This window comes from Drosophila nasuta, chromosome 3 (genome assembly GCF_023558535.2).
Source record: "Drosophila nasuta strain 15112-1781.00 chromosome 3, ASM2355853v1, whole genome shotgun sequence".
In the NCBI taxonomy this organism is placed as follows: Eukaryota; Metazoa; Arthropoda; class Insecta; order Diptera; family Drosophilidae; genus Drosophila; species Drosophila nasuta.
The window spans coordinates 19,418,448-19,446,349 of record NC_083457.1 but is presented as its reverse complement, the minus strand read 5'-3'; the positions used below and the strand labels follow the sequence as shown (position 1 = coordinate 19,446,349).

Below are 27,902 nucleotides of genomic sequence, written 5' to 3'. Positions count from 1 at the left end.
CACTTCAGACATGTTGCTACCTCTCTTCTAATTGAGCTCTTCTACGTTCGGATATAAGTCTCGATTCAATACTCTTATATTATGCGATTCAACAACTCATTTTCGACGTATACTCCTGGATCTCTGCTAAACAACTTCGAAATTATATTCAGCAATTGAATTTGCCTGCGTAGCAGAGTTTTGTATAAGAGTGCGTCTGCACAGTTCGAAACGAATTAGCAGAGTTGCGCACCTCTTCGAATACGGTAAGGCGCAGACGTCGTGGCTGCTGTGTGAGAGTCGTGAACTATTTCGACGAAGATGCTAACGAAGTGCGTGTTCTAAAAGTTGAAACGAGTAAGTGAATGTATTCAAATCGTTTTTAGGTATGCTGAGAGCTCTACAGAAGGAAAATTACAAGAATTACTTGAAATTGTTGAGAGCAATATGACAAATGAAAATCTAATTTCAACTATGCAAATGAAAAGGCGTAATTTGAAAATGAATTTACTATTAAAGTTAAAAATTTCGTAAATTATGTTGATCTACTATTCAATTGCAATATGGGATGCTTAGCAACAATTTGTAACTTCGAGTCGCATGACTGATTTAGCAATGACCCAAACCACAAGGCACACACAGAACCTCGCCTGTTTTTTTCCCATCGTATAAGTTCGTGTTTGAGTTGAGGTTCGAGTTGGAAGTCGCAACTGCCTTTGCGAGCCATGTGCTTCAAGGTTCGAGTTCGTCTCAATCGCCTGTGAGCTGCGCTTCGACTTGGACCTGTTTGGCGGGCGAGCTACGAAATCGGAATCGGAATTTGTATCTGCGTTTAGTCTTCAGCGGTCTGCGCGTTGTATCTGTTCGTCGCGTATCTGTGGCAAGCGTGTCAAGTGCAACAACGATCGAAACCAAAAGTCGAGAGTCGAAACATAAAATAAACAAAAATACACACAACACCGACTACAAGTGAAGTGAAGAAGTTCTTCAAAATTCAAGCAAAATTCAAATTGACAACGCTAACGCTTTGTTACTATATATGTGAATGTGCGAGTGTGTGGGTGCTTTGTGAATTGTTGAGTGTCGTCGGGTTTATTGCGCAAAATGTTTGCCCAAATGCATGGCTCAAATGCGTGGCCAAGCCTAAAAGAGGCTGTGGCTTGCAATTAAACACAACAAAAGATACACAAAGTATCTGCAACTGTAAACAGCCCAAAACGAAGTGAGTGTGTGCGAGTTTGAGTGTCTAAAAAAAAACCAATCAAAAAGTTAACAATAAGTACAACCACAACAACAACAACAACAACAACGACTACAACTACAACGATAAATACAATCATCAGAAACGGCGGCAAGATGCAGTTTTGGATAACTTTGACATTTGCATTGCTTTTGGGTAAGTTATTAAGCGACGCCATGTGCAACAGCGGCAACAGCAGCGAGAAAAAAGTATCTCATAGATGCTTTTGACCGCTGTGTGTGGACCACAAAAGTTCATGACATTTGACTGGCGCAAAAGTCTAAAAAATAAAAAATTACACAAACATAAAAATAGAAGATGAGTCCCAGAAGCCGAGGCAGAAACAGACGCGCTCGGTTATCTTTCCATATGAATTGTGAGACTCTGCAGACTCCGCAGATACACTCGCATATAACTCCTTTTGTCTAGCTGTTGTTGCAGCCGTTGTAGTTGTAGCTGCCACACAGAGCTCCGTCGACTGCTGCTGGTTTTTCTTGCCGCTTGCTGTTGACATTTAAACACTTGTTTTTGCCCGCTGCCGTCGCGTTTGTCGCGTTTTCTCGACTGCGGTTTCTACTTCACAACGTATAATAAAAATTGTTGTTTTTCTTTCATTTTCATTTTTTTGTATTTTGTTGTTTTTTGGCTACAAGTGTTGCGCTAACACACGGGAGACACTTGCCACTTGCCACCCCGTTTCTCTCTCTCGCCCTCGGGCGCACTTTAAATGCAAAAGTTTTTCGTATAAATTTTTTCACAGTAATTTTCCTCAACATTTTTCTGCAGCCTCAACTTTGCGTTTTTTTTTTTGCTACTGCTGCTGTTTATTTGATTTATGCGACATAATTCGAAGCGAACTTTGTGTGGCACACATAATTTAATTTTAGCCACAACACTTTGCTCTCTATCTACCTCTTCTTCTACTGCCTACAGCCTGAAGCCATTCAGCTTGCAGCATGCAGCATGCAGCATGCAACATGCAACATACAGCAACTTCGTTGTTATTAATTATTTGGGATTTTGCATTTTTATTGGGCTTTTGTTGCATAGTTTGTTTGGCAATTTGTTTCGCCTGCTAATTGAAAAGTATTTGCATAAAAAATGTAAAATGTTTTTCCAACTTTTTCCATACTCAATTTGTGTTCTGTTTTTGATTTATTTATTGGGCAGCTGCTAATGAATTGAGCGCGACATCAAAAACCAAAACCGAAAACAAAGAGAAAAAAGTTATGAAAATCCAAAAATGAAAAGCCGATGTTTGAAAATGCAATTAAGAACTTGAAATTCGAGCTTCAGTTAACACAATTTTAATCATTTTACACCGCATGACAAATCTATTAGTGGCCATAGAGAATTTCTAATTAACAACTCGATAAAACGTGTGTTTGGATTTCTTATTAAAATTTAAAGTTTTCAAGAAGAATTTGTTCAAGCTGCAATAAACAAATTGCCGACTGTCTTTAATTTATTTTATCTCTGAATTCATTTTGCAACTAAGCAGATTATAAAGGAGGTTCTTAATGTTTATGATTGTTTCATTCAATCTGCTTAAATTGATAATTCGAAAATATATATGAGAATATTTAATATCCACACTCAATTTGCAGCTGCTTCTCGGTTTATCATTAAATAATTAATTTTTTCTTAAAGAATATTTTCGTAATATATATTAAACGATTTTTGAGGGAGAACATCATTAATAGCGCAGTGGAAGTTGAAGTTAAAGTTGAATGAAGCTGCATCCAGGAGCTGAGCGTCTGAGTTTGGCACACGCCCTGGGACATGGTCGTGAAGAGCAGCTGCCACTGCATGTGGCATGCCTCAAGAGCCAACTCCATTTGCACGCGTTCAAAATTAATGCCAGCCAAGCTGCAAAACTCAAACAAAACCGAGAAATACATACATACATACCATATATATGAAAACGTAGAGAAAAACCGGCAGTAAAAAGAAATACACCTGCCCCCAGTTGTTGCCGCAATGGGGCAGGCAGGCAACTCACTTTTGAAGGCAGTCAAATTTTCAACATGTGTAGCAAGCGGCCAGCTCAACTTGCAACCTACAAAAGGCGGCACACAAATTATGATTACGTTTTTCAGACTTTTTTCTTCTCTTCTTTTTTTTTTTGGCACAACTAGAAAAATTGAGGATGTGGTTTTAAGCCATGAAAGAGTGAAGAGGCAGGGGGGGGAAAACACAAAAAAAAAAAAAAACGAAGTGTAGAATTTACAAATCTCTTTTGCCTACATAAACGTTGATGGTATAGAGCATAAACTGAGGCAGAGGAGGAGAAGAAGGCAGAGGCAGAGGCTATAAGCCAAATATGTACTAGACGTATGTAGGTTTATGTGTGGAAAGAGAGAGAGAGAGAGAGACCTGAGATTGTCCGACTTTGCTATGCTGTGCTATATATATGCATAATCCCAGCGATTTAGCTAGGCAAATTGAATTAAAGCTAAAACCTCGGCAAACATAAGGCACATGGCTCATTCGACTGGACTTAGTAATGATTTGGCTTAAAGCCGTGTCGTCGTCTGCTGTTGTTGCTGGCATAAAACTTTTGACGCGTTTTAAAAGCTGGTTAAAAACTACGCAACGCATTCTTCGCAGTGCATTGAACTGGCTCCGTTTTAGAACTCGGCTCAGAGGGCTTGGCTAATCGGTGGGCAGCAAAAGCAGCAGCTAAAACGTCCAATGAATAGACTATGAGTGTGAGTGTATGAGTGTATGAGTACTCGGCCACTTGCTCTGATTAAAAAGTGCTGCGAATTATGTTGAACAGGTTGCGGGGAGGTTTTAGCGGTAAGTAGTTGCCCATCCCATCCCACATAGTACACACATTATTTAGCTAGGCAACATGGAAAACTAAAAGTGGGCAGGCAGTGGGCGAGGGAGGAGGAAGGGAAAGAGGGACACGCTCCATCTGACCGCAATTGCTTTAGCTAAATGGTAATGGACCTCTGCTCCACTTGGAGCCGGCCCAAAAACTTTTCAGCTCTTCAGCTCGAGAACTCAAGAGAAGCTTAGCAAAAGTGTTTTTCGTGTGTACGATAGTGTTATTGGATAGGTTCATTTGCCTAGGATAAGCGTTAATTATTCAACTACTCGCAGGGATAATTAATATTTGCAATTTACGACTTTCAGCTTCGCAACTATATTTAAATAAATTTGTATTTAAATACGTGGTAATTCTCTTAGCCAGTATGTATTTAAATTTAAAATAAGGTGTGATTCAATATATGACTTTATTCTACACACATATTCATTATTTGATGTTTGTAGAACACGAATTACACAATTAAAATAAACAAATCAAATTAAACTTTAATTTTAATTTTTATTCAATAAGCAAGCGTTTGCTAAAATAAATAACTCATTTCATTTGCTAACTGCAGACTGCATATCGATTATAAATTAATCGAACGAGTTATCGATATTGTCGGTGCTTTGCATGTGCTGTCAATTAACATGTCTGCAGTCTGTTAGATAACAGACTTCCATTCATAGTGAATGCTGTTAGCTAACAGACTTCCATTTGTGTGCACTGTATACTTTACAGTTTGTTATCTTCCAGGATTTCAGTTATTTTAAACACACGCTAGAACTAAATTTTCAAAACTTAAATTACAACACTTATTGCCTTCTCAGCTGGCTACTTCATAGAGTCTAGTTAAGTAGAGTCTATCTGCGGCTTATGATGTCCCCATCCCCTTCACAAAGTTCTCTGTAATATTTGCCAGCTCATGCTGTAGCTGCGACTGTTGCAACTTTCCCAGCACATTCCAAAGGAGTCTGTGCCAATCTCCCTAATAGACCTACCAACGTGTGCAACTTTGTTGAGGGTTTTCAACTGGCGCTGCCCCCATCTTCCAAGTTGGGATAATTACAACCCCTGTCTTACCTTCTTTTTGTCTGTGTGTGTGTGTTTTTTGTGTTCGTGTGTTTTTTTTTTTGTTTCCTTCCATTTCTACAACTCACTCCCAGCTTTGACTTTGACGGGGAGAAGAAGACTCGGAGGAGACCCGCACAAAATGCTGGTCATTTGTTTTTATGTAAATAAAATGCGCTTCCAAGTTGTTATTGCTGTTGCATATTTGCCTCTGCTCAGTCTGACACTCTTTTTACATATCTAGTATACTATATATATAAATGTATATGTATTGTGTTGTTGTTGTTTCGGTGTGTTTCGCAAACATTTTCTGTTTGTGCCGCCTTTGGCTAGGGTGCTGGTCAAAAGCGCACAGCATTTTACTTTTCTTGTTTTTCTGTGGTACTTGGGTGTGTAGTTGTTGTTGTTGTTGTTGGTTGTTGCTGTTGCTGTGTTTTTTGCAAATTCACTTCCGCCACAGACTTTTGCCAGTAAAACGACATCAAAAAAAATTAACGCACGCTCACATAAACACACACACACACACAGACACACACCGTGAAAGAAACGAAAAGCAGCAGAAAATTGCTCGCAACTTTGCAGCGTCTTTTGGCTTTTTGCTTACATTTTCTTTATGCAATAAAAATAAATAACAGTTTATGAAAATTTGCCAAAATATCAACAGCAACATCAGAACAGCAACAACAACAAAAACAACATTAAAATGGAGTGACTTTTACTGTTTTTGGCGGCAGCTTTTGGGAACGCGTTTTGCTGGCTTTTTTTTTCGTTCTATTGTAAAAAGCTTTTTCGTCGCTGCCCATTTAAAAGGCGTTGACAGCAACGAGGAGTGCCCCCCTCAGCCCTCTGCCCCCTTCTCTTTGCACTCTGTCGACCTCATCGAAAAATACCCTCCTCCCCCCCTCTCGACTGGCCCATCCCACTGCCATTAAATACCCCACATAGCAAATTTGTGCTAACGAGTTGTCGTCGCTCGTTTGGACTGCAGAAAAAAAAAAAAAAAAAAAAATAAAGACAACCAAGCTGAACTGAGCTGCAAATAGGCTCATGTCCCCGCCACCCCTGCCCCCGTCCTTAGCCGCTGTCAGTGCCCTATGCCCAACCCCAACCCAATCTCACATTCCCATCATGAACCGATGCTGCCAATGTTGTGATGTTGCCTTGCCTCCTCATCACCTCATCACCCTTCCTTCTATCTCAGCTTCTCAGCTGTGTGCACCGTGTTGTCTTTGTGCTAAATTGAACCAATTTTTTGTGTGTTTTTTATATAACTTTTCTCATCTTCTTCTCTTCGTTTTGTACTTATTTTTTTTTAACTGCTCTACGCTTTCATTTTGTTTGTCTTTTTACAAACTCACACAATGAGATGTGTACACACTGTGCATCTGTATATGTGTATGTGTGTGTGTGCATTTCTCCTTTATATGTTGCTGCGCTTATTTTGCAGCACTTTGCGCGTCAAGTGAGTGAAAACCCTGTCGCCCTCCCCACCTCTTCTGTGGGCACCCATCGAATGCGCCTTTCAAAGCGCCAAGCTGTCTATGGATGACTCTATGCCTCTATTCATGCGTGCCGCGCCATTTTCCCATTTTCCAGCCTATTTTCAATGTATTTGCTGACAGACATATCCACACAAATACACACATACATGCATGCATACATATGTACACACACATGCATATGAGCATGTGAATTAGAGATGAGCACGTTCGTGTTATCGATATTGTTATTTTAGTGACCCTACTTTGTTTGTCTTTCGCACTCTTCATCGTCGCTTTTGTGGGAGTCGCAAAACAAAACACAAAAATAAATACTATTCATGGCATTCAAAGCGTATTTCCGATTTGGTAATATTCACAAATGTTTACGATTATATGTAAATGGTCTATTATGTTCTCATTGTTAGTGAAAAAAAAAAAGCTGAGATGTTGAAAACGATTATAAATATGTATTTTGGTATTTGTTTTATTTGATATGGCTATATTATTCAATTGTCTAAATGCAGTACAAATAATAAAATGAAATATTATTTATTAATTGTTCAGTGCTGTATATAAATTAGACATAATTATTATTTATGCATTTTATTTGTATAATATTAATTTACCACTTTATTTCCTTGTTAATGTCGGTGTAAATTATACTTACTTGCCATCTCTATATCCGACAAGCGCAATGTTTATGCCTATTGCAGATTTGCTGCCAATGCAACAGCAGCAGCAGCAGCAGCAGCTGAAGTGGGTCTGAGACTGTGATTGAAACTGCAACTGCAACTGTGGCAGCGACTGCGGCTGCGGCGTGTGGCATGCGGCAGAGACTGGGAGTGGGCGTGCGTGAGGTGTCAGTGGCACGGCACGGTGTGGCACCTACCACATGGGGCAGGGGCAGGGGCAGTTGTGTGCTTGTGCCTGGTGGCGTCTCGAGGCAGCCAGCGCTTCATTTCCATCATCGTCGGCTGTCTGTCGTCAGCTGAAGTTGAAGCTGGAGCTGCAACTGAAGCTGTGGCAACTGCGGTGGCAACTGGCGGCCTGTGAGCTGCACTTTGGAGTCTGAGCCAGAGTCGAGGCTGTTGCCTTGTTGTTGCTGTTGCATTTTCGGTCATTATTCAACGTCAGTGCAATTTGGTGCTGCTGTGGCAGGCTTCAATGATGCATAATTTGTAGCGTTATATAAATGCAAACGCTGTTGATATTTTTTATGCTAATTGCATGCAAGTAAAACTTAACACACACTCACATATACATATACATGCATTATATGTGCATACATGTGTATTGCTAGCTGTAATTATGTGCGACGGCGAAAAAAGAAAGTTGACAGTTAGGTGGCGTCAACAGCAGTAAAACAGCAACAGCAGCAGCAACATCAGCGGCTGCAAGAGCAAACAAGTTGCAGTTGCTGTTGCCTTTTGATTGTTGTTGCCAGCGCTGCTTATGACGGCTCGTTCGTAACGACCATACACACATACATACGTGAGTGTGTGTTTGCAACTGATACATGCATACATGTGTACAGTTAGGTGTTTGCATCTGATATATGCAATTATGCATGAAGCTCAGATCGATGCGATAAAGCAGCAACACAGCAGCAACATTTGCGAAAGCCACTTCAAAAGAGCCAAAAAAAAATACCGCTTACAATTTTTGCAAAATATTGTGTTAAAGATATTGCAAGATATGTAATGTGTAAAGTCACAACTGCAACTCCAATTAAGGGCGTCAATAAATCAGATCCATGTCAAACAAACTATTCACTAAGGTGAACGAACTGAAAATGTTTTAGTTCATTGTTCAAACGTTTCACTTTTAATATTTAGTTCATTTTTGTTCATTTGTTCACTTCATTTTAGTTCGCTCCTGTTTCCTGCTTGTGAACGAAAAGAACCTAGTTCTCTGATCAAAACTGAACGAAAGAACTTGTTCATTGAAGTGAAATAAGCTTACGCAACACTTACATACATATGTATGTATATGCAGTGTGCCAAAATAATGGAATATGTGGATTTTTGTTTATTTGTATTTATTTACATGCATACGCTTATTTATGCAGATAGCTTATGGCTATACAGTTCAAAAACAATAAATATTAATTGAAGCTTGCACTTTAATTTGCATAATTATGCATATTACTTTCTATTGCTTGAAGAAAATACTAAAAAATGCCAAAACTAAATACTATCAACCTACATGTTTTTATTAGAGTATTAAATACTTTTCGCACGTGCAAATAAAGTATTTTATGATGCATCGCATCTCCGACTTCAGGCGCCAATAAATCATTTAATTGCATTTTTATATAAATACGTATGTCTCTTTCGCTTATCATTGTAATAAATAATAATTGATGTTTGCACTTTATTTAGCTTAATTACACCTATTAACTATTACTTTCTTCTGTGAATAAACTCTATGCCTTCGGGGCGAAACAAGTTTAAAAGCTTTGTCGAAGTTGTGAGAAACTGAATATGAGTGTTTTGTTGTTGTTTTTTAATGCGTTACAGTTTTTCACACTAAGCGCTGAAGATTTAAATTAAAGCAGAGGCTAAGACGAAAGCCAAAAAAGGTTAAAGAACTATGTATGTGGCAATAATAATTGGCAAACACAGCGCCGTTGGCCAATTAATTAAGTTTAGTACGCACGATGAGGCAGCTTGTTGGCATATGCTGCCATAAAAGCTACCATAAAAAACGCTTTACGTACCAAATTACAAGTCAAACGTTGAAAACGCTAGCGGAAGCAGCCGTTAAAAGGCACTTAGAAGCGCTTTAGAAGCACCCCAGAAGTACCCCAAGCTGAAAGTAAAGTACTGAGTACTCCTCCCTCTTCCTCTTCCTCTATTGGGGGCATCTTTGGCTTCGACGCAAGTCGAGTCATGTTCATGTTTACTTTAAGGCAAAACATAAAAATTCATTAGAAGCGCTTTCAATAAATTATCAAGCTGCATTAATACGCTCGCTGAGCAGTTGAATATGCGCTATCAATGGTCATTAATCTGCTCAGCATCCAGCTTCCACTTGGATGTTGATAGAAGGGAGGGAAGGGGCAAAGCGAGGCGACAACTCAATGCGGAGGATGCGACACCAGCTACCAACCACGAAGCATCATCTGGATGCTGGATGCTGAATGCTGGATGTGGTGTTGACTTGACGAGTTCGCTTGTTGACTGTACGACTGACTAACATGATTTAGCTGGATTTCAACTTCCATATCTATTTCTATTTCTACTGCGATGTCAGCTCGGATTCCCTTTTGCCAGCCAATTTGACTATGCAAAATGGAGGGGGAGAAATGCACAGCTGCAAGTTGAATGCTCGACTACTGTAAACGTGTAGGTATCTGTGTGTGTGTGTGTGTGTGTGTTATTCAAGTGCTGCCAATTAACAAGTCAGCCCTGCCAGCGCAGTGCGAATCGATATTTACTCAATTAATTTATTACTTCCGCCAGCAGCAGCAGCAGCAGCAGCAGCAGCGACATCAGCAGCCAACGATTTTTCATTCATAAAATGAAAGAAGCAAAAAAAACAAAGCGTTTGCTCGAAAAAGTTGGCCAACAAAAGCTGCTGATGCGTCGTCGTCAGAGCGCTGTCAGCGCCTAAGCGAAGCGTCGTGCGAGTTTTCGAGTTGCGAGTTTGCCAGTTGCCAGTTTTCAAGTCACTCTCCCGGCACAGGAAGCAATCATCGTGCTACAAGTCATATTAACTTACGTTGGTCGCACACACACACACACAAAAAACAACAGCATAAAAACAAAAGGCAAACACAACAACAAAAAAAAAGTGAGGCAAGCAAAAGCAAAGTGGAGACTCTACGCAGAATCACGGCAAAAACAGAAGCTGAAGCTGTAGCTGAAGCAAGCCAGCTGGTCCGGTTCCAGCTGCACAGATCTCAGCTTGAATTGGAGCGAAGCTGGAGCTGGAGTTAAGGCTGAGACTGAGGCTGGAACTATAGCTGGATGGTCAGCATATGTTGTCCGACAAGTTTGCGCATGCGAAAGTTGAGCTCCCAGTGCATGAAAACTATCAATGAAGGAGGCCTCAAACTCAAACTCAAACTCGCTCTTCCCAGGCCAACAAAATGCGAGCAGGTGCAGCTCGACTCAAACTTGTATAAAAACACACACACACATTTCATAATGATGGATGGCTATGACTTGCGTGTGTGTGTGTGTGTGTGTGTGTGTGTGACGCGCCCATGCCGGTTTTGGACAACAGCAGTTGTCAGTGCCTTTTTCCCCTCCGCTGCTGGCTCAATTAAACTGCCAGGGACGTGTCTGAAAACCCACAAAAGTGTACGGTAACTCTGGCCCAAAAAAAAAAGAACAAAAAACATAATATACAAAAAAAAAAAAAAAAAAATTGAATTAATAACAAGACGCGACAATGTGAAAATTGTTTAACGTTCTGTTCAGTTTTTTTTTGGTTTTTCTTATTTTTTCAATTTGCCGTTTTCAGTTAGCAAGAACAGGTATAAGCATGTTAACAACACGAATAATAATAAGTGTGCAATAGTAGGTCGATCTCGAAAATGTTGAAAATTTGATCAAGAATTAAGATTGATCGAGTGTGGGAACAAAATAAACGCTGATAATGATCGGAAGTAATAAATAAATAATGAAAGGAAATGTACAAAAAATGTGGCTAGAAATTACAATCAATTAAGAATTGAACTAGTAAATTATAAGTTGTAATTTACAGAAAACATATCTCACATAAAACCGTATTAAAAGAATGTAAATCTTTAAAGATTAAAAAGTTGCTTGAAATTACGTTCAATTATGAATTGTAATTTAAAGAAAACGTATCTAAAATAAAACCATATTAAAAGAATGTTAATCTTTAAAGATTAAAAAGTTCATAATCGCAATGTTCAATTAAAAGTTTAACTAGCAACTCAGAAGTTGTAACATATCTAACTTCATTAATTAGAAGAATGTAAAACTTTGGAGATCAAAATCAATTATTAAAAGATTAATGTAAAAATAATGAAATGTTGATCTCACCTACGCGGCTATTTTGCTTAACTAGCAAAACATTAGCAACAAACAAAACACAACAAAGAGATTTGTAGCTCTTGGCTTATGGTTGGAGTGTTAATTTTGACAAATGAAGATTTTGGTTGTGGGGCACAATTTGGAGTATTATTCATATCTCTTCTTGCTCCTCCCTTCGGACTGCCTCTGACAAATTCGGACTAAACAGAGACTTGTGTTGAGCTTTGGCTAATTATGCCCACCAAAGCTAGTTGGCCTTTGTATTACATCTTATCTGAAGTCTCAAGTCAAGTCGCCGCAGTTGGTGACTGTGTTTTGTGTCTTGGCCTCAAACTAATCAGCTTGAAGCCATTAATCTGACCAGTGTGGCCGTGTGCGTTTTGAATTTCAGTCCGACTACGACAAACATATTTCTTTAACTGGCTTCGACTTCGACTTCGGTTTTGCTTTGGCTGCGATTATCTAACATTTGGGTTTGGGGCCCCCTTAGTCAAATGTTATGCTCGAGCAGTTTTAAAACACTGTCAGATAACTTGAATTTCAGGCCCGACGCGCTTGACTGGATTTGTAGTTCTTAGACTGGGCACAACATATAAAAAAAAGAAACATGGAGACGTGCAAAATACATCAATGTTTCTACATCGAAACACACAAATGAAGTGACATCGCCCGCATTTTGTTCACACGCATTAAAAACATGCAGCCCATAAGTATGACCATAAATCTTATAGCTTAATGAACACATCCTTGGAATTATAAATAGGTAATCTGAACAGTTTTGTCCGCAATCAGATGGCCATTAAATTTTACAAAAACAACAATCAAGTCGTGAGTCGAGTCTCCCAAAAAGCCAAAAACGAAACCGTCCCAAAGCCGGCAAAAAAGTTTCAATCTGCATACATAAATAATATTAAACAACAAGTCAAAAATAAACTAAAAACTTTTCAAACGAGACGCGCGAGCACATTCATTCATTCATGGATATGCGACGTGTTTTTAATAAAATTAAAAGTATACAAAATAGCATAAATAAGAGAGGCAAAATTATTTGCATAGTATTTTCTGTGCCGTTGATTTTAATGGGGGAATACGAGAAACTTGAAATTGTACGCGGTAGTTGCGAATAATACGGATGATATTAAAATAGCTCTATAAATTAATATATTCGTAAAATAATTCATTGTGTTTTATAGCTTTCATTGTGAAACTGGATTCGAAAAAGTTTATTTCTCTCAACCTGCCTTGATATGGTTTTTTTTTTGCACATTTTTATGCAAATTGAATTCGACGACACTTTTGAGTATTTTATAACATCAAATTTCAATTCAATTTAAGTATATTCTGTATAAATAACCCAGTTGCATGATAAACTTATTTTATAGTCTCACACTAAGCCGTCTACAAAGTTCAGCACGTCAATAAAATAACAGAAAAAAACAACACAGAAATATGCAGTTTGACCTTTTGGCGAGACAGACGACGGGCAACAGCTTGGCAAAGACAAGACATTCAGAAAAACAAAAACGAACACAGAAAAAAAAACTAATACACAGCCCAGACATTATAATTATGCAGCTGCCACATACACAAGGCAATGGCAACAGTAAGAGGCAAGTGTGGCATGCAATAGCTTCATGTCTTGGCATTTGCCAAACGACAAGTGCAAACGTCGATCGCAGCCAGAGCTGTCGATCCGAAGCGATCCGAGCGAATCGTTGATTCGCTGAGCGCATTAAACTAAGCCGGGCAAAAACGTCAAAGCCAGGTGCGTGCTCTGGGTGCCCAACAAACACACACACACTGAGACAACACTCACAGATAGTGCAACTATAGTTGTAGCTTGAGTTAAATTGAAATTCAGTTTAATATGCGCCGTAACTGAAAGCTCGACGCGACTGTCTTTTAGGCTACAAAAGGGGGAATTGCTAGGCAATATAGAGAACTTAAAGGGGAAGGTGAAGGAGAAGGGAAAGAGGAAGGTGTAGGGGCAGGGGGATCATAGCTGGCCCACGTCTTTGTCGTCTTTGTGAGCCATTCATATGGCGGTGGCCATTCATAAACCCGTATTTGAGGCACGTAGGTTGTGGCGACCACGACGACGACGGCGACGACGACGGCTCAGTTAGTTAGTGGCACTCGAACTGGTTTTTTTAAGCCATGGCTAGCTGGCTAGCGCAAAATGTTGCTTTTGATTTCTTTATGAGTCTATTGCTGTACCATTTACTCTATGGCTTGGGCTCTGGCTAGATTGCTTATTCAAATAGCCTACGGACCTCTGTGGGCTGTGTCACACTGTGTGTGCGTGTGTGTGTGTGGGAGTATTGGGACTGCGGCTGCGGCTTTGTCTTTGGCTTTAAGACCGGTAGTCACAGTGCTCGAAAATCCCAAAAAAAAACTTAACACATTAAACCCAATGTCAGCTCGCGCATTAAAGCGTTTTCAGTGCTTAAGAGCGACACCAAGAGCAAAAGCAAACAAAAGAAAAAAAAAAAAAAGCCAGCGAAAAATTAATTTGCCTACCACAGAATATAACAACAATAAGTACAAGAAGTGGCACAAACTTTGCCCATTTGCAGACAAACACCCGCCGAAGTTTTACGAGCGCACTAAATAATATTTTGTTGCATATTTTAAGGCGCTCGCGGTTCCTCATTGCTTCATTGCTTCATTGGGCCGAAACTTTCTTTTTCTTTCGGTTCTTTAATATTTTCACTGACTAATTTATTTTCATAGACTGCCGACACAGCGTTCGTTCGTTGGTTCGTTCTTTCATTTTACATTTTCCATCTTACCAATTTTTGGGCTGTGCGGCACTTTGCCTAGGTGTTGCCTATGATTTTAATGCTCTGCCTCTGCCGAAAATTTATGACTAATAAAATTTGTCAATTTTTTTGGAGAAATACATTTATTTTTGCCTCCGCCTGGGCATGTGGGTGTTAAAGATCTTCAACCTCAGCCTACACACCAACACACACACACACACGCACACACACACACTCTGGTGACAACAAACAACCGGACGAATGTATAAACCTCTGAATGTTGCGTTGAGTGGCTTACAGTCATAAAATCATCAAATCTATTACAGTTCTCTTCTCTCTCAGTCGTTTTATTAACAACAGAAAAAAGACAACCAAAAAATACACAGAAATTGGTTTGGATTTATTTATTTATTTAGTATTTGTGCTGTCGTTGTCGTTGTTGTTGTTGTTATTGTTGTTGGGTTGTTATTTTTCCCGACTCTTCCGAATGCTGTTAAATTTCATTTTAAAAGTGTTGTTAAGCTATGCTAGTATTTTTGTTTGCCCAACTTTTATGGCTGTCCTATAGACTAGAGAGAGAGGGAGAGAGAGATAGAAAGAGATATTGGTAGATGCTGCAGCTATATTCATCCCTTTTTTGGGGTTAGTTAGTTGCTATTCTGTGGTTTATGTGCTCAATTTGGCATATTTGGCCAAATGTTTATAAGTTGTTTGTTTACACTTTAATATTTGTGTGTGTTCGACACTAAATATTATTTCATGCAAATTCGATGCCTTGGATTCTAGTATATACTAACATACATATATGTATACTAGTATATTTTTCTGTGTTGGTAAATTCCAGCCTTAATTTAGCTAATTGCCTTGCCCGCATTCGCTGCCCGCTGCCCGCAAAATACTTTCAATTTTCAAAAACAATTTTTTCGGTTGCGGTCAGACGGCACACAAAAAAAAAACATAAAACAACAAAGAACAAAATCAGACACAAGATGAGAACAAAATGAAAATTATTTCGTTGGCATATTTGAAAAAATAGTTGACATAGGCCAAGAGAGAGTTCAAAAGGGGCAATAATTTTTATTAATTAATTAAAGATGAAAGCTACTCCGGTCAGCAGCTGGGCGCACATCTTCATCGCTCGGTCTCGTTCATGTTCATCTAAAATGCTCATGAAGCAGAAAATAATTAATGTTAATGCTATGGCTGGCCGGGTTGCTTGCCTCTCTCTCTCCCTCTCTCTCTCTCACTCTTTGGCACCCCCGCAAGTCTGTCTCCGACTCCGTCTCTGTCGGAGGCTGTCCCAGGCAATGGCGCTCTAATTTGTGCAGACCGCAAAGTTCATAGCAAATTAGTTGATTAGTTTAACGTGGCTACCAAAGAGGCTCAGAGTGAGAACGAGAGAGGGAGAGATGGAGAGTGAGAGAGACCATTTGATATGGCTGGTCCCATTTGTTCAGCTGCAAATTTTATAATTCAATCAGTGCAGAGAGCACAGCACACAAACACATACAACTAAACACACACAGACACACAGACTTGGTAATGCGGCAATTTGTGTGAAATTTACCCAGAACTTCACAAGATACAAGACAGCGGAAAGGGGAGGAGGGAGGGAGGTCGTTATTGTGGGCTGTGCGATTCACTTGAGTCAAATGCGTTTTATTGTGAATTTATTAAGCGTGCCCAAGGCGCACATTAAATGGCTCGCTCGGCCCGTGTGACACAGTCTGAAGGACTGAGCAATAAAGATAGCCAAGAGCACAAACAATAACCGAGCAGAATATTGAAATCGACAACGACGAGGATGACAACGAATGGAATAAAGGATGCTGAGCAATTTTTTATTTTATTGTAAAATATGAAAGGGAAGACCCAAAAGGCTGTCAATTGCAAAGCAATCCGAATTAAATGATATTAATATGAGAAATGCATTTGCACATGCAAATTACACATTACATGAAATGCGAAAGGACAAAATGTGTGTGTGTATAACAATGAATGAATTCATCGCAGACAGAAACTCACTTAAATATATTAATTTAAAGTTCGTTTTTTTGCTGAACAAGTTTAACCAGAATTTTGATAGATTGATGTCTTCGATGCGGGCTGCTAGCGATTTATTTTATTTTCAATCAATGCTAAAACTTGACAACATGCTGCGAAATTTGTTCGTTCGTGAGAGCAGCAACCGAAGCAATTACCGTATTCTATAAATAAAATTGCTAGGAATTGTTGTCTAAGCTAATATTAGAGCCGCTTGGAGAAATGATCTTAAAAGCCTCTGGACCTAAGCGGCTCAAGACGAGACGAGTTGCTTTCCACTGAGTTGAGTGCACACCATTTATTTAGCTGGTTTTCAAATTATAAGCCTTTTTGAACACATATCCGGATGGGGTTGGGTTGGGGTTGGGGTTTTGAGCCGTAAGCCACATGTTGAAAATAATTGTCATGGAACCGAAAATCCTATTCGCTGCGCCATTTAAAACAATTCCAAACACTTTGTGGGCGCTTAACATAGCTGACAACAAATTTGACACCAAAGCCGCTTAATCAATATAATAAAAGACATTTGTTAAATTAACAGAACTCGTTGCGACCGCACCAACAGCAAACAATGCCGAAAAAAGCCAACAACAACAACAACAACAACAACAATGGGAACGGCAAAAACCAACACAGCAAACACAGAAAAAAAGAAGGAAGAAATTTTAATTAAATTTATAACGCAAAGCCACAAAGAGCGCCTAGAGCTCTATACGAGAGATTTATGTGACCGTTAATTTTGTCAAAGTCATTCGAGTGCGTGTTGTTGTTGTCGTTGATGTTGTTGCTGTTGATGGTTGTGTGCACGCTAAGTGTCCTGGCGCAAAAAGGAGTGCGAGAAAGAAGGAGAGAAAAAAAAACCTCACCGGATTTCCTGTGATAAGCCACAATATTTTCCATTAACGCGCTGAAGTTTCAGGCAAACAGAGCGAACCGAAAACAGAGGACCAAAGAGCCAAAGAGCCAGAGAAAACCAGCAGCACAAACTGGAAACTGGTCTTGATAAGACAGCAACAACTAGTAGAAAAGGAAAATATTAAGAACAACAGCAGGCGAGCGCAAAAAAAAGCAGAAAAAGAAAAAAAGAATAAAACGAAATGTGCGTTGTCCGGCAGAGTGTTGAGTCCAGATCCAGGTTCAGGCCAGCCACTTCACTCTGGATTGTCTTGCAACAACAGCAACAAAGATGTTCACTGTCCTCTCTCTCTCTCTATCTCTTTCACTCTTGTGGTCGTAGGCCTGCTGTGCGACAGTCGCAGGCTTTGTATGAGTTAATGACTTGTAGATAGTTTAACTTACAAAGCAGCCCAGAGTGACAAAAGGGAGGGAAAGTGCAGCAGCAGCAGCTTTTGGGGAGAGAAACATGGGGCGAGGGGATGGCGTCTTTTGCGTTGACCATTAGTGCGACATCCGGCGTTGCGCATCGCTTGCTATTGCCACACGTAGTCCACAGACCATGCTCGAAACTATTAGCAAGCTTTTGCCTCAAGCCATGTGTGTTAGCCTCTGCCTCTGACTGTGCGTATGTATGTGTGTGTGTGTGTAGAGTATACGCACTTAACTTGTGGCCGAGTCAGAGTCACAGGATCGACATCGACATCGACATCGAGTATGCCAAACGGCATCATCATCATCAACATCAGCATCGACTGCTTGGAACGGTTTTGCGGTTAAGCTGTTAGTTTAGTTTGCGTACAATTTGTGGGCCCAGTTGAGAATTACTAGAGGGGCGAAACAGGACGAAGGGAAGGGAGGGAGGGAGGTAGTAACTCCTTGCCTTCGCTTGACCACTGTGCTCTGGTCACTGGTCACAGAAGGCATGAATGAAATGGGAAACCGGTTTACTTTACCCGCCTTTAGTTCGTCTTTCATTTACTTTGCACTTTACTTCACTTTACAGCGTGTGTTTTCCCTTTTTTCTCTCTCTCTCCTTCTGCGGGTCCTCCTTCCTCTATCTTTTTGTGTTGAGTGTACTGCCGGTGCTTCTTCCTACTGTCACACTTCAAGGATTTCTTTGTTGGCCATCCTGCCGGTCATGCATATGTGTGTGACAATTACCCACTGCTTATTGTCTTGTACTCGTTCCATATACTTACCCAAGCCATGTGTATGTAAATGTAGTAAACGAAATACACAGAGAGGAGTGAGGGAAGAGGGCAAGGCAAGGCAAGGCAAGGCGACACAGAGTCACCTCGTAATGACACTAAATGAGTTGTAGCCAACCGGAGACGTTGCTTGGGCTTGGCCTCTGTTTTTTGTTGTCATTGTCGTCGCTGCAAAACCTGTCAACTTGTGCAGTTTTTGTTGCCTGCTTCTGCTTCTGCAGTTGTTGTTGTTGTTGGTTAATTGCCGCAGGAAATGTTCTGGCTGTGCAGTTTGGTCAACTGTCTCTTGGTCTCTGGACTTAATTGCTTGAACTTTGGGTCCAAGTAATGCAGCACAGCCCAGTTGCAAATTGAGGCACCCAGCGAATAAAAAAAAAAATAAAGAACCTGAGGTGACTAATTCCAACTGCGGGTGGTCGCTGCGTTTCCGCTGCTAACTAAATCATATACCATGGATAGCTCTATCTATCTATTGTCTGTATATACTCTGATTTACATATTATGTGTATATATAGTCGAATGTAGTTCGGATTCGTGGCCAAGACAAACGGAAATCGGACTCATTTCAAGAGCGTGGTAGCCTCGCTCCGTCTTGTCTACGACAAATAATCAATTAATCCATTGATGAAGTCCACGACAGCGACGTTTATTTGTTGAGCCATTTGTAGGCACGTCTCACGCTGCGTTCGGAGGTTTGCTCTGCCTTTGCACAGTGGCACAAAAGCAGCGCAGGAAACCAGTTTCATTTCGTTTTTCAAAACGAACTAAAATGCTTCTTCGGCTTAATTGCATTGGCTGAAACAAATTGAACTTGTTTTGATTGCCAATCATGTATGAGAAATTTGTGTTATGTTTGATAAATGATAATTAATTGGCAAATGGCAAAATACTGAAGCGTATTGTTTATTCGATATATTGACAGACGCAATAAGTTAATCACTTTAAGTCATTCGATTTTAAATATAATCAATTTTAAATGCTTTCGGCATGGCAGAATAGTTTATATGTTTGTTAAACCAATTTAATTTGAATATTGAAAAAGATCAGCTATTGAAACAAGTTAATTTGTTAATAAAAAAGTCATCACTTATATTGTCATTATTCATATTTTTGATGACGTATGACCAACATTTTTAAGTAATGTATCTTTTCGCAATGAATAACCATGTCATCAAAAATATTTAAAACACAATAAAATATGTGAAATTTCCGGTCTAATTACCTACTAGAGAAACTATGAAAAAAGAATCTGTGTTGAATTATTGCAAAAGTAGCACAATTTAGTTCGACATTTGTTTTTTTTTTGTTGATCGGGCACACTGTGCGTGCTTTTATATTACCTATGTAGATTGCTCTAATGCTGATTAGGTCGACGACAACACACACACACACACTTACATCGCACACACACGCACTTTTGTGTATGAACAGCTAAGTAGTCGGTTCAATTTGGTATCGAACGTGGCCTGGTCTTTTCTTTAAGACATTTTAATGCTAATGAGCCGCAAGCTGTAGACCTACTTCGTTTATAGTTAGGTGTGGGTAGAAGCAGCGACACACAGACTGCCAACGAACAGACAAAGAGAGCAAGAGCGAGAGAGAGAGTGAGAGGGAGAGGGAGTGACTGAGACATGTCCATGTCTCAATGACAACCTGAGAGCAGAGTGCTCTGACACATGTGAGCCATGTGTTTGAGTGTGTGTTGCTTGAAATAAAAGAAAAGAAAAACGCAAAGGCAAGACAACGCAAAGGCAAAGGCAAAGAAAAGAAGAGGGAATAAAATAAAAGTTGTTCCAAATTAGTGAGATGTGACTGAGCTGCGTCGTTGAGTCTTACGCTTAAGTAATGTGTATTTTATATGTGTGGGCTGCGAAAAGTAGGTAAATGTGACTACGATGCTGACTGTGATGCTGATGCCAATGCTGTGACAGGTCGAATCGACCATTTGTCGATATGTCGACTTGTCGATGGCGTTGGCAATTCAACTCGCCTCTGCTGCAGTTCCCAACTACGTGCGCAATTGTCGAACGTGCCGATTAACACAACTCCTATGCGATTCTCCTCTCTTTCAGCTGCCTGCGACTGCAGTGGCCAGGTAACCGCTCCCGCTGCCTCTCCCCCCGCCTCAGCGCCTGCCTCTGCGGCTGTGCAAAAGTTCCGGGTTACGCCGCACGATCTGCAAATACTGGAAGGCACGGACACGCTGTTGCGCTGTGAGGTCTCCGCTCGGGCTGGCAAGGTGCAATGGACCAAGGATGGTTTTGCGTTGGGATTCTCGGCGGTTATTCCGGGTTATCCGCGTTATTCCGTGCTCGTCGATGCCGCCCATGGCACATACAATTTGCAAATCAAGAATGCCACACTCGAGGACGATGCGGAGTATCAATGCCAGGTGGGTCCTGCCGCTGGCAATCCTGCGATACGCGCCAATGCCAAGCTGAGCATTGTGGCTGCACCCAGCAGCATTTACATCGATGGCTATTCGCGCAATGCCAAGGTTGAGGTCATCGAACGTCAGAATCTAACGCTGCAGTGCATCACTGAGAATGCAAATCCTGCTGCAGAGATTGTCTGGTATCAGGGCGAGACGCCAGTCTCCACATCGGGTAAGTCCCTTTCACTCTCTTTTCGTTGACGAAATCCCCTAACTCGTGTGCTGTGTTCAGTTCCCATTGTGTCGGTGAATCAAACGTCAGCTAAACGCTTCCGCACCAGCTCCACGCTGCACCTGCAGCCGCGTTCCGATGATGACTACAAGGAATATTCGTGCCAGGCGCGTCACAAGGCTTTGCCTCCGGATGTGCCAATGCGAGCTCAGGTTCAGCTGTCAGTGCTTTGTAAGTCCTATCGACAATGCTTTGTGTTTACCCCTTTTTGACTTACATTATCCTTCCCCTTGCTTAGACCCTCCCGGTCCGCCATTCTTTGAGGGATACAGTCAGGGGGAGAATTTGCGTCGTGGTCAGCAGGTGCAAATCGCCTGTCGCAGTCGTGGCGGCAATCCTCCAGCCCAACTGGTCTGGTATCGCAATGGCGAGGTCCTAAACTCCCCACAACGCACCTCGGGACGTCTCTCGGAGAATGTGTACAAGTTCACGGCGAACGCATCGGACAATGGCGCCAATTTGGTCTGCGAGGCGAAGAATCTGCTGTCGAATACTCCTCTGCGTGCTGAACTCAATCTGACTGTGCTTTGTAAGTGTCTCATTTGCATCCCCAATCCCATTCCCATTCTCAGTTGTAACATCTTTCGTATGTAGATGCACCCAAAGACGTATTTCTGAGCGGTGCGACGCAAGCTAAAGTTGGCGATGCGGTGCAACTGAGTTGTGTTACGGCTCCCTCGAATCCCCCGGCACGCATCAACTGGTCCATGAATGGACGTCCGTTGAGTAATGGCACCTTCAAGACCACAAGCAGCTCGGATGGCGGCTGGGTGAGCAGCTCCAATATTACCCTAAATATCGACTCGCAAAGCCGCACTTTCATCATTGTCTGTCATGCTCTGAATGCGGAGCTCTCACAGAATGTCGTTGGCTCCCACACCGTGAATGTGTTGTGTAAGTAAAGAGCTTTAATTGGATGCTATGCAGTTTGCTTTAGCCAACTCCCTTTGTAGATCCTCCTTCGGCTCCCCTGCTCACCGGTTACAACAATGGGGATATTCTTATCTCGGGCTCCATATTGAAATTGCAATGCAGCTCGGCGGGCGGTAATCCGCCGCCAAGTTTGCTTTGGTACAAGAACGATAAGCGGGTGAATGCTGCTTCTAAGGTGACGGACAGCAAGATTACCTCCGAGTTGTCGCTGTTGGTGAATGCCTCCGACAACAATGCCATCTACAAGTGCGAGGTGCAAAATGCTGCCATCGAAATTCCGCTCTTTGCCACAAAAACCCTAGGCGTGCATTGTAAGTAACCACAAACTCTTTTGAGAATATTTCCCTACAAGAATGTCGCTTTCTATAGTCCCACCCGAGACTGTGAAGATCAGCGTGGCGCCCAAAAACCTCGTGCCTGGCATACGCGCCAAACTCATCTGCGACTCCAGCTCCAGCAACCCGCCTGCCAAGATTAGTTGGTGGAAGGACGGCATTCCGGTGGAGGGACTCAATCTGGCCAATCGTCCGGGTCTTTGGGGTGGCTCGGTCTCCACTCTGGAGATGCATGTGAATATTACCCAGGACCTCGATGGCTCCATCTACACCTGCCAGAGCCACAACGAAGTGTTGCAGCGCAGCGTGCATGAAACCATAAGCCTGGACATACTCTGTAAGTTCATTCAGTTGACCCATTTGTCCCTTCTCTAAGCAACAGTCTCTGCCTCTACAGTTCCTCCCAAGTTCGATGCTGCTCAGATTACCAGTTTTGTGGGTGTTGAGGGTGCTCCGATGCAGGTGGAACTGCATGCCAGTGGCAATCCCATGTCCATCAGCTATACCTGGACCAAGGATGGTCTGCCCATCAGCAACAATGCGTTGAGTGGGCAACGCTTGATCTCCGATGGACCCCGTCTCAATATCAGTCGTCTCAGTCGCAACGATGCGGGCATCTATGTGTGTGAAGCACTCAACACTCAAGGCACCGCCCTGCTGGAGATTCAGGTGGTGGTTGAATGTAAGTAGAGAGATTCTTCCAAATGTCAGGCATATGCTTATTTCCATTACCAAATTAGATGCACCCATCATCACCTCTGTGACGGAGGGACAAAGCTTTGTCTCTGGCGAACAGGCTGTGCTCTCTTGTCAGATTCAGGCGCGTCCCTTGGAGGCAGCCCATGTGCGTTGGTCTCGGCCTGGCTATGACTTTGCCATGCGCACCACGTCCAGCTTTGAGAACAACACCGCTTTCCTGCAGATCGAGAACGTGCAGCGCGACGACATTGGCAACTTCACCTGCATCGTGGACAATCAACGCGGCGCTGTTGCCACTCAGCAAGTGCTGCTAGTGGTGCAAAGTAAGTACAACAGGAGTAAGACAATCTTAGATGGTAGTTAACACTGCATTTCCCTCATCTGCAGCTGCTCCTGAGATTGATCATTCTCCCAGCTATACGAGGTATGCGGCTCGTCTAGGAGTACGAGCTCAGCTCGTTTGTCGTGCGCTGGCCTCACCTCAGCCTAGTTTTATTTGGCGCCGTCATGGCAAGGATCTGAAGATGCAGCGTCGCAACAAGTTCACCAGCGTCGATCGTCAGGTTGATCCGCTGCACTTTGAGTCTGCACTGCTGCTGGAAAGCACCTCGGCGGATGATTACGGACAGTACGAGTGTGTGGTGCGCAACTCGATGGGTCAGGCGAGCACCACAGTTGAGTTCAGCAAACCTTCTCGACCGGATGCTCCGCTACAGCTGCGCGTGGGCAACGTGAGCGATACGAGTGTGGAGCTCCTGTGGACTGCTGGATTTGATGGCGGTATGCAGGTGTATTACCGCATACGCTTCAAGCAGCAGGGCGACGAGAAGTACAAGTATCTGGACGCCAAGGTGGGACAACAGAACAGCACGCTGGAGAACCTGAAGCCCGGTGGCACCTACTACTTCTCGGTGATGGCTCACAACGAGGCGGGAGTTAGTAAATTCCTGCCGGACATCAAGCTAACCCTGAGCAAAGGATCGCAGCCACATTCGGCGGAATATACGGAAAAGGATGAGCTGCCAAATGTCATGATCATTGGCATCACCTCGGCTGCAATGGTCCTGCTCGTTTTGAATGCGGCGCTTGTGGCCTGGTTCGTCATCCGGCGACAGAACAAGTCTCAGGGCGAGACGGAGCCCAGCAACGATGATGCCTACTCCAAGGACGACAATCAGTCAGTCTACAAGGTAATTATCAGCAATTCATTTGAAATTTTCTCTTAACCTGACTTTACTGACTTGGCCAATTCCAATAACCAGCTGCCCATCACTGCATTGCAGGCGGATGTTCAGAAGAAGACAGCCGCATCCACGTACCTCGTGGAGAACGTGGACATCATACAGTCGACGGCATATCCACCCAAGTACCAGGAGAGCTCGATGTGCACGCCGCCCTATCCGATGTGCAATCCGGACTTTACTCGCACGCTGCCCAATCCCAAGCGGCACAGTCAGCGCAACAGCGCCACAGGACTGATCGAAGGTATGCCCATGCGGGCCAAGGACGATCACATGCTGATCTCGAATGGTCTGTACATACCATCGCCGTCGCCCGCCTCCTCGCTGGTCATCAAGGGCAGCTACATATCATCGCCATCGCCAGCGCCGCCCGCTGATGGATCCTACTTCAACATGAGCGACAAGTACATGTCCTATCCACCAGTGGTAAGTTGAACTCTTTGTCAAAAAATCCTTATGGATTTTCTTTTTTGGAAACTATTAAATACTGAAAGAAAAATCTTAAAATTGGAATTATTCAAAAATATTTCAGAATATTATAAATTATTTAAACTTATTTTCGTTGAAATCTTTAAAGCTATATTTCACATGAATGTTTTTTAATTATGAAATCAGATATTTTTATATATGTTATCCGCAATGTTACAAAAATATCGAGCATTTAAACATATTTCAGAGTATTAACTATTTCTTAAAATTCTTTGCATTTTATGAACTTATAATTTAAATGATAACCTACCTTAGCTAATTTCAAAAATATTTTAGAACATTCTGAATTAACAGCTTTTTCTAGTGAATACATTATTTTAAACTCAAACCATATATTTATTTTTCCTCTGCATGTATTTGCAATTGTGAGAGATAAAGGTTCGAATTATTGTAAAGAATATTTTTGAATTTTCCAAAATTTCCTAATTTTGCTTAGGAACTTTAATAATACTTCAAAATATTTTAAATTTCCTATATTTATTGACTACTAAAAAACTTTCAATTACAAAATATATATGCTAAGCACATTAAAACTAATTTTAAGCAATTTCTTGAGCAGAAAGAAGAGAAAAGCGTTAAAGCATAGTTAAATACATAATTGAATTTTGTTCCATTAATATTGTGAGTGTTTCCACACATTTTTGAGCGACCCTCGTTAAGCTCTAATATTGATAATGGCTTATTAAATGATATATTTTTGTTTTTCTCTCTCTCTTCACTTTAATTTATCTTACAGACCTACTAAGCCGTGCAGCGCGTCAAAGACGAAAGGCAACCAACAAACACCAGCCAAACCCAGCTAGACTGATTGACACACACACATACACACATGAACACACACAACAGACAACAGAGCAACACAGTCAGCAATAACAACATCGACAAAAGCGACAACGACAAAGACAACATCAACATTAGCAGATAGATATAGAAATTGAAATTGAGTCAATTTCAGTCATTAATAGGGATTTTAAGATGTTGCGTTGTTTCGATTGTTGTTGTTACTGTGTCTGTTGCTGCTGCTGCTGCTGCTGTTGCCAGTTTCTTATGTTTTGTTTTCTGTTTATAATTATTACTAAATGACGTTGATTATTATGGAGCGCAAATGGAGGAAACATGTTGAATGTATTTTGAGAAAAGACATTTGCATGCGGCGCTCGAAGGCTGTGATAAGTACCTGTATCCAAGGCTCTCCAATCGAATCCAAACCAACTCGACTCACATCACGAAACACAACATCAACCATATATACATCAGCACGCACGTCAAATGATGAATCCACATCAATCAATGAAATCGATGCTGCCGGTGTCTGGATGCCAATGGATTAGCCTTTGGGGCAGGTACGCAACCCACTCTACAAATGCTTGCCCCTCTCATCACCAAGAAACCAATACAATTATATACTTACAACCCAAACACACAATACACACACACACACACACACACAGAAAGCAGCATTCGTAGAAGAAACCAGAAAAACAAAAAACAAAATGAAACACAAGAACAAAACACTCAAATATTAATTTGTAGGCATTTTCTTGATATTAAGTAGTAGCAATTACGATTTTTAGCATTTAGCATAAATATATTAACGACTCTGTCGACGTCGTCGTCGTCGTCGTCGTCGTCGTGACTCATTCTCATTAGCAGTTGTTCAAGTTTAAGCTCTAGACATACCAATATCAACATAAATCTCAACATAAACACAATTACGAGTAAAACATATACATACATATATATAAATCTTTATGTATATGTCTACAACCCTAAGGCCCGACAAGCGTAACGATTTTCAACGATAAAAAAACGATCAAAACGATTCGAAATCACAAACAATAAATTAGCCAAAAACCAAAAAAATAAAATAAATAAAAGTGAACAAACAGCGAAAACTTGAAAAAATGCATAACATCAATTATAAAACTAATTGTAAGTGTGATTTTCGTTAGTTGTAAGAGCTCATGAAATTAATAATTAAGTACATGCATACCATACACATAATATATACATATAAATATATACGTATTTACAAAAAGAACAAATGAAATTGATTAAGTTTTTATCATGCATGACAATAAATTATATACATGATAAAACATGCGAAAGCGCCAAAAATTATGCTAAAGAAAACACACAAAAAAAAAGATAATTCATGAATGAAACGAAATGTTAATTAAAGTTAGACTTGGGATCTTTGCATTTAAATCAAGATAAGCATGTGTATAAAATGAAACTTTAATAAATTATATATATATATATACATATATATAAATATGTAATTAATATTTAAAACATATTTCCAAATCAAAGACAAAATAAAAACGAACAAAAAAAAAAAAACATACAAAAATCACCCACAACAAATTTTTGTAACTTCAAACAAAAGTATTTGAATAAATAACTTACAAATCTTTGAAAAATTACAAATTTACATATTTTATTCTGGGATGGTTTTTTTGGGTACAGTTCACCCACACACATACACACTCGCACACAGAGATAAAGCACCTGCTTCATTATGTGGTATATGGCTTTGCGGCTGTACCCAAATTTGTCTATTGCCATCAATCAGCGCTTGGCTTTTTGTTCACGTTCATCATGTTCTCAGGCCACAATTTCATTTGGCTCTTTGGGGCTCTATTAAGTGGGCGTGTCGACTTGCACCTTAAATGACGCCTAATTGTTTTTGGGGGGCCGGAGACTTAACGGCGGCTTTTGTTTAGAAATTTTATTAATTAATAGCGTCGCTGCTCCGCTTAATTAATAGCGCATTTAATAATATTTATTTCTTAATTTATGTGGCCAACATTAGCGGATCACACAAAAAGTTATTCTATGCGTTGCTTTCACCGACCTCAGGCTGGAGGAGAGTTTTAAGTGATCAGTAGCAGAATAATAAATTATAGAAATCAATATTTAACATTTGCATATTTTAATTGATTTTACATCGTCATGGCTTTTATTTAAATTATTAATAAATGTAATAAACTATATGTTGTGCAGTTTGTGTTTATTATTTTGTGCATTG

General features: G+C 40.9%; 1 protein-coding gene across 5 annotated transcripts; it reads left to right on the top strand.

Moving 5' to 3' along the window:
• Nucleotides 1-761: 761 nt before the first annotated feature.
• LOC132791201 (nephrin) lies at nt 762-27,204 on the top strand. 5 transcript variants are annotated; one of them, XM_060800040.1, is made up of 12 exons: nt 762-1,375; nt 20,581-21,114; nt 21,175-21,345; nt 21,413-21,703; nt 21,769-22,068; nt 22,128-22,418; nt 22,477-22,779; nt 22,840-23,124; nt 23,183-23,464; nt 23,529-24,331; nt 24,404-24,808; nt 25,608-27,203. In XM_060800040.1, the coding sequence occupies exons 1-12, from the start codon at nt 1,336-1,338 to the stop codon at nt 25,614-25,616; spliced, it is 3,714 nt and encodes a 1,237-aa protein (XP_060656023.1). In that variant the 5' UTR covers nt 762-1,335; the 3' UTR covers nt 25,617-27,203. The 5 variants fall into 5 exon arrangements, with proteins under 5 accessions (XP_060656023.1, XP_060656024.1, XP_060656022.1 ...); XM_060800041.1 differs by lacking the exon at nt 762-1,375 and adding an exon at nt 20,307-20,384; XM_060800039.1 differs by lacking the exon at nt 762-1,375 and adding an exon at nt 20,352-20,439 and having other exon boundaries at nt 24,425-24,808; nt 25,608-27,204.
• Nucleotides 27,205-27,902: the final 698 nt, after the last annotated feature.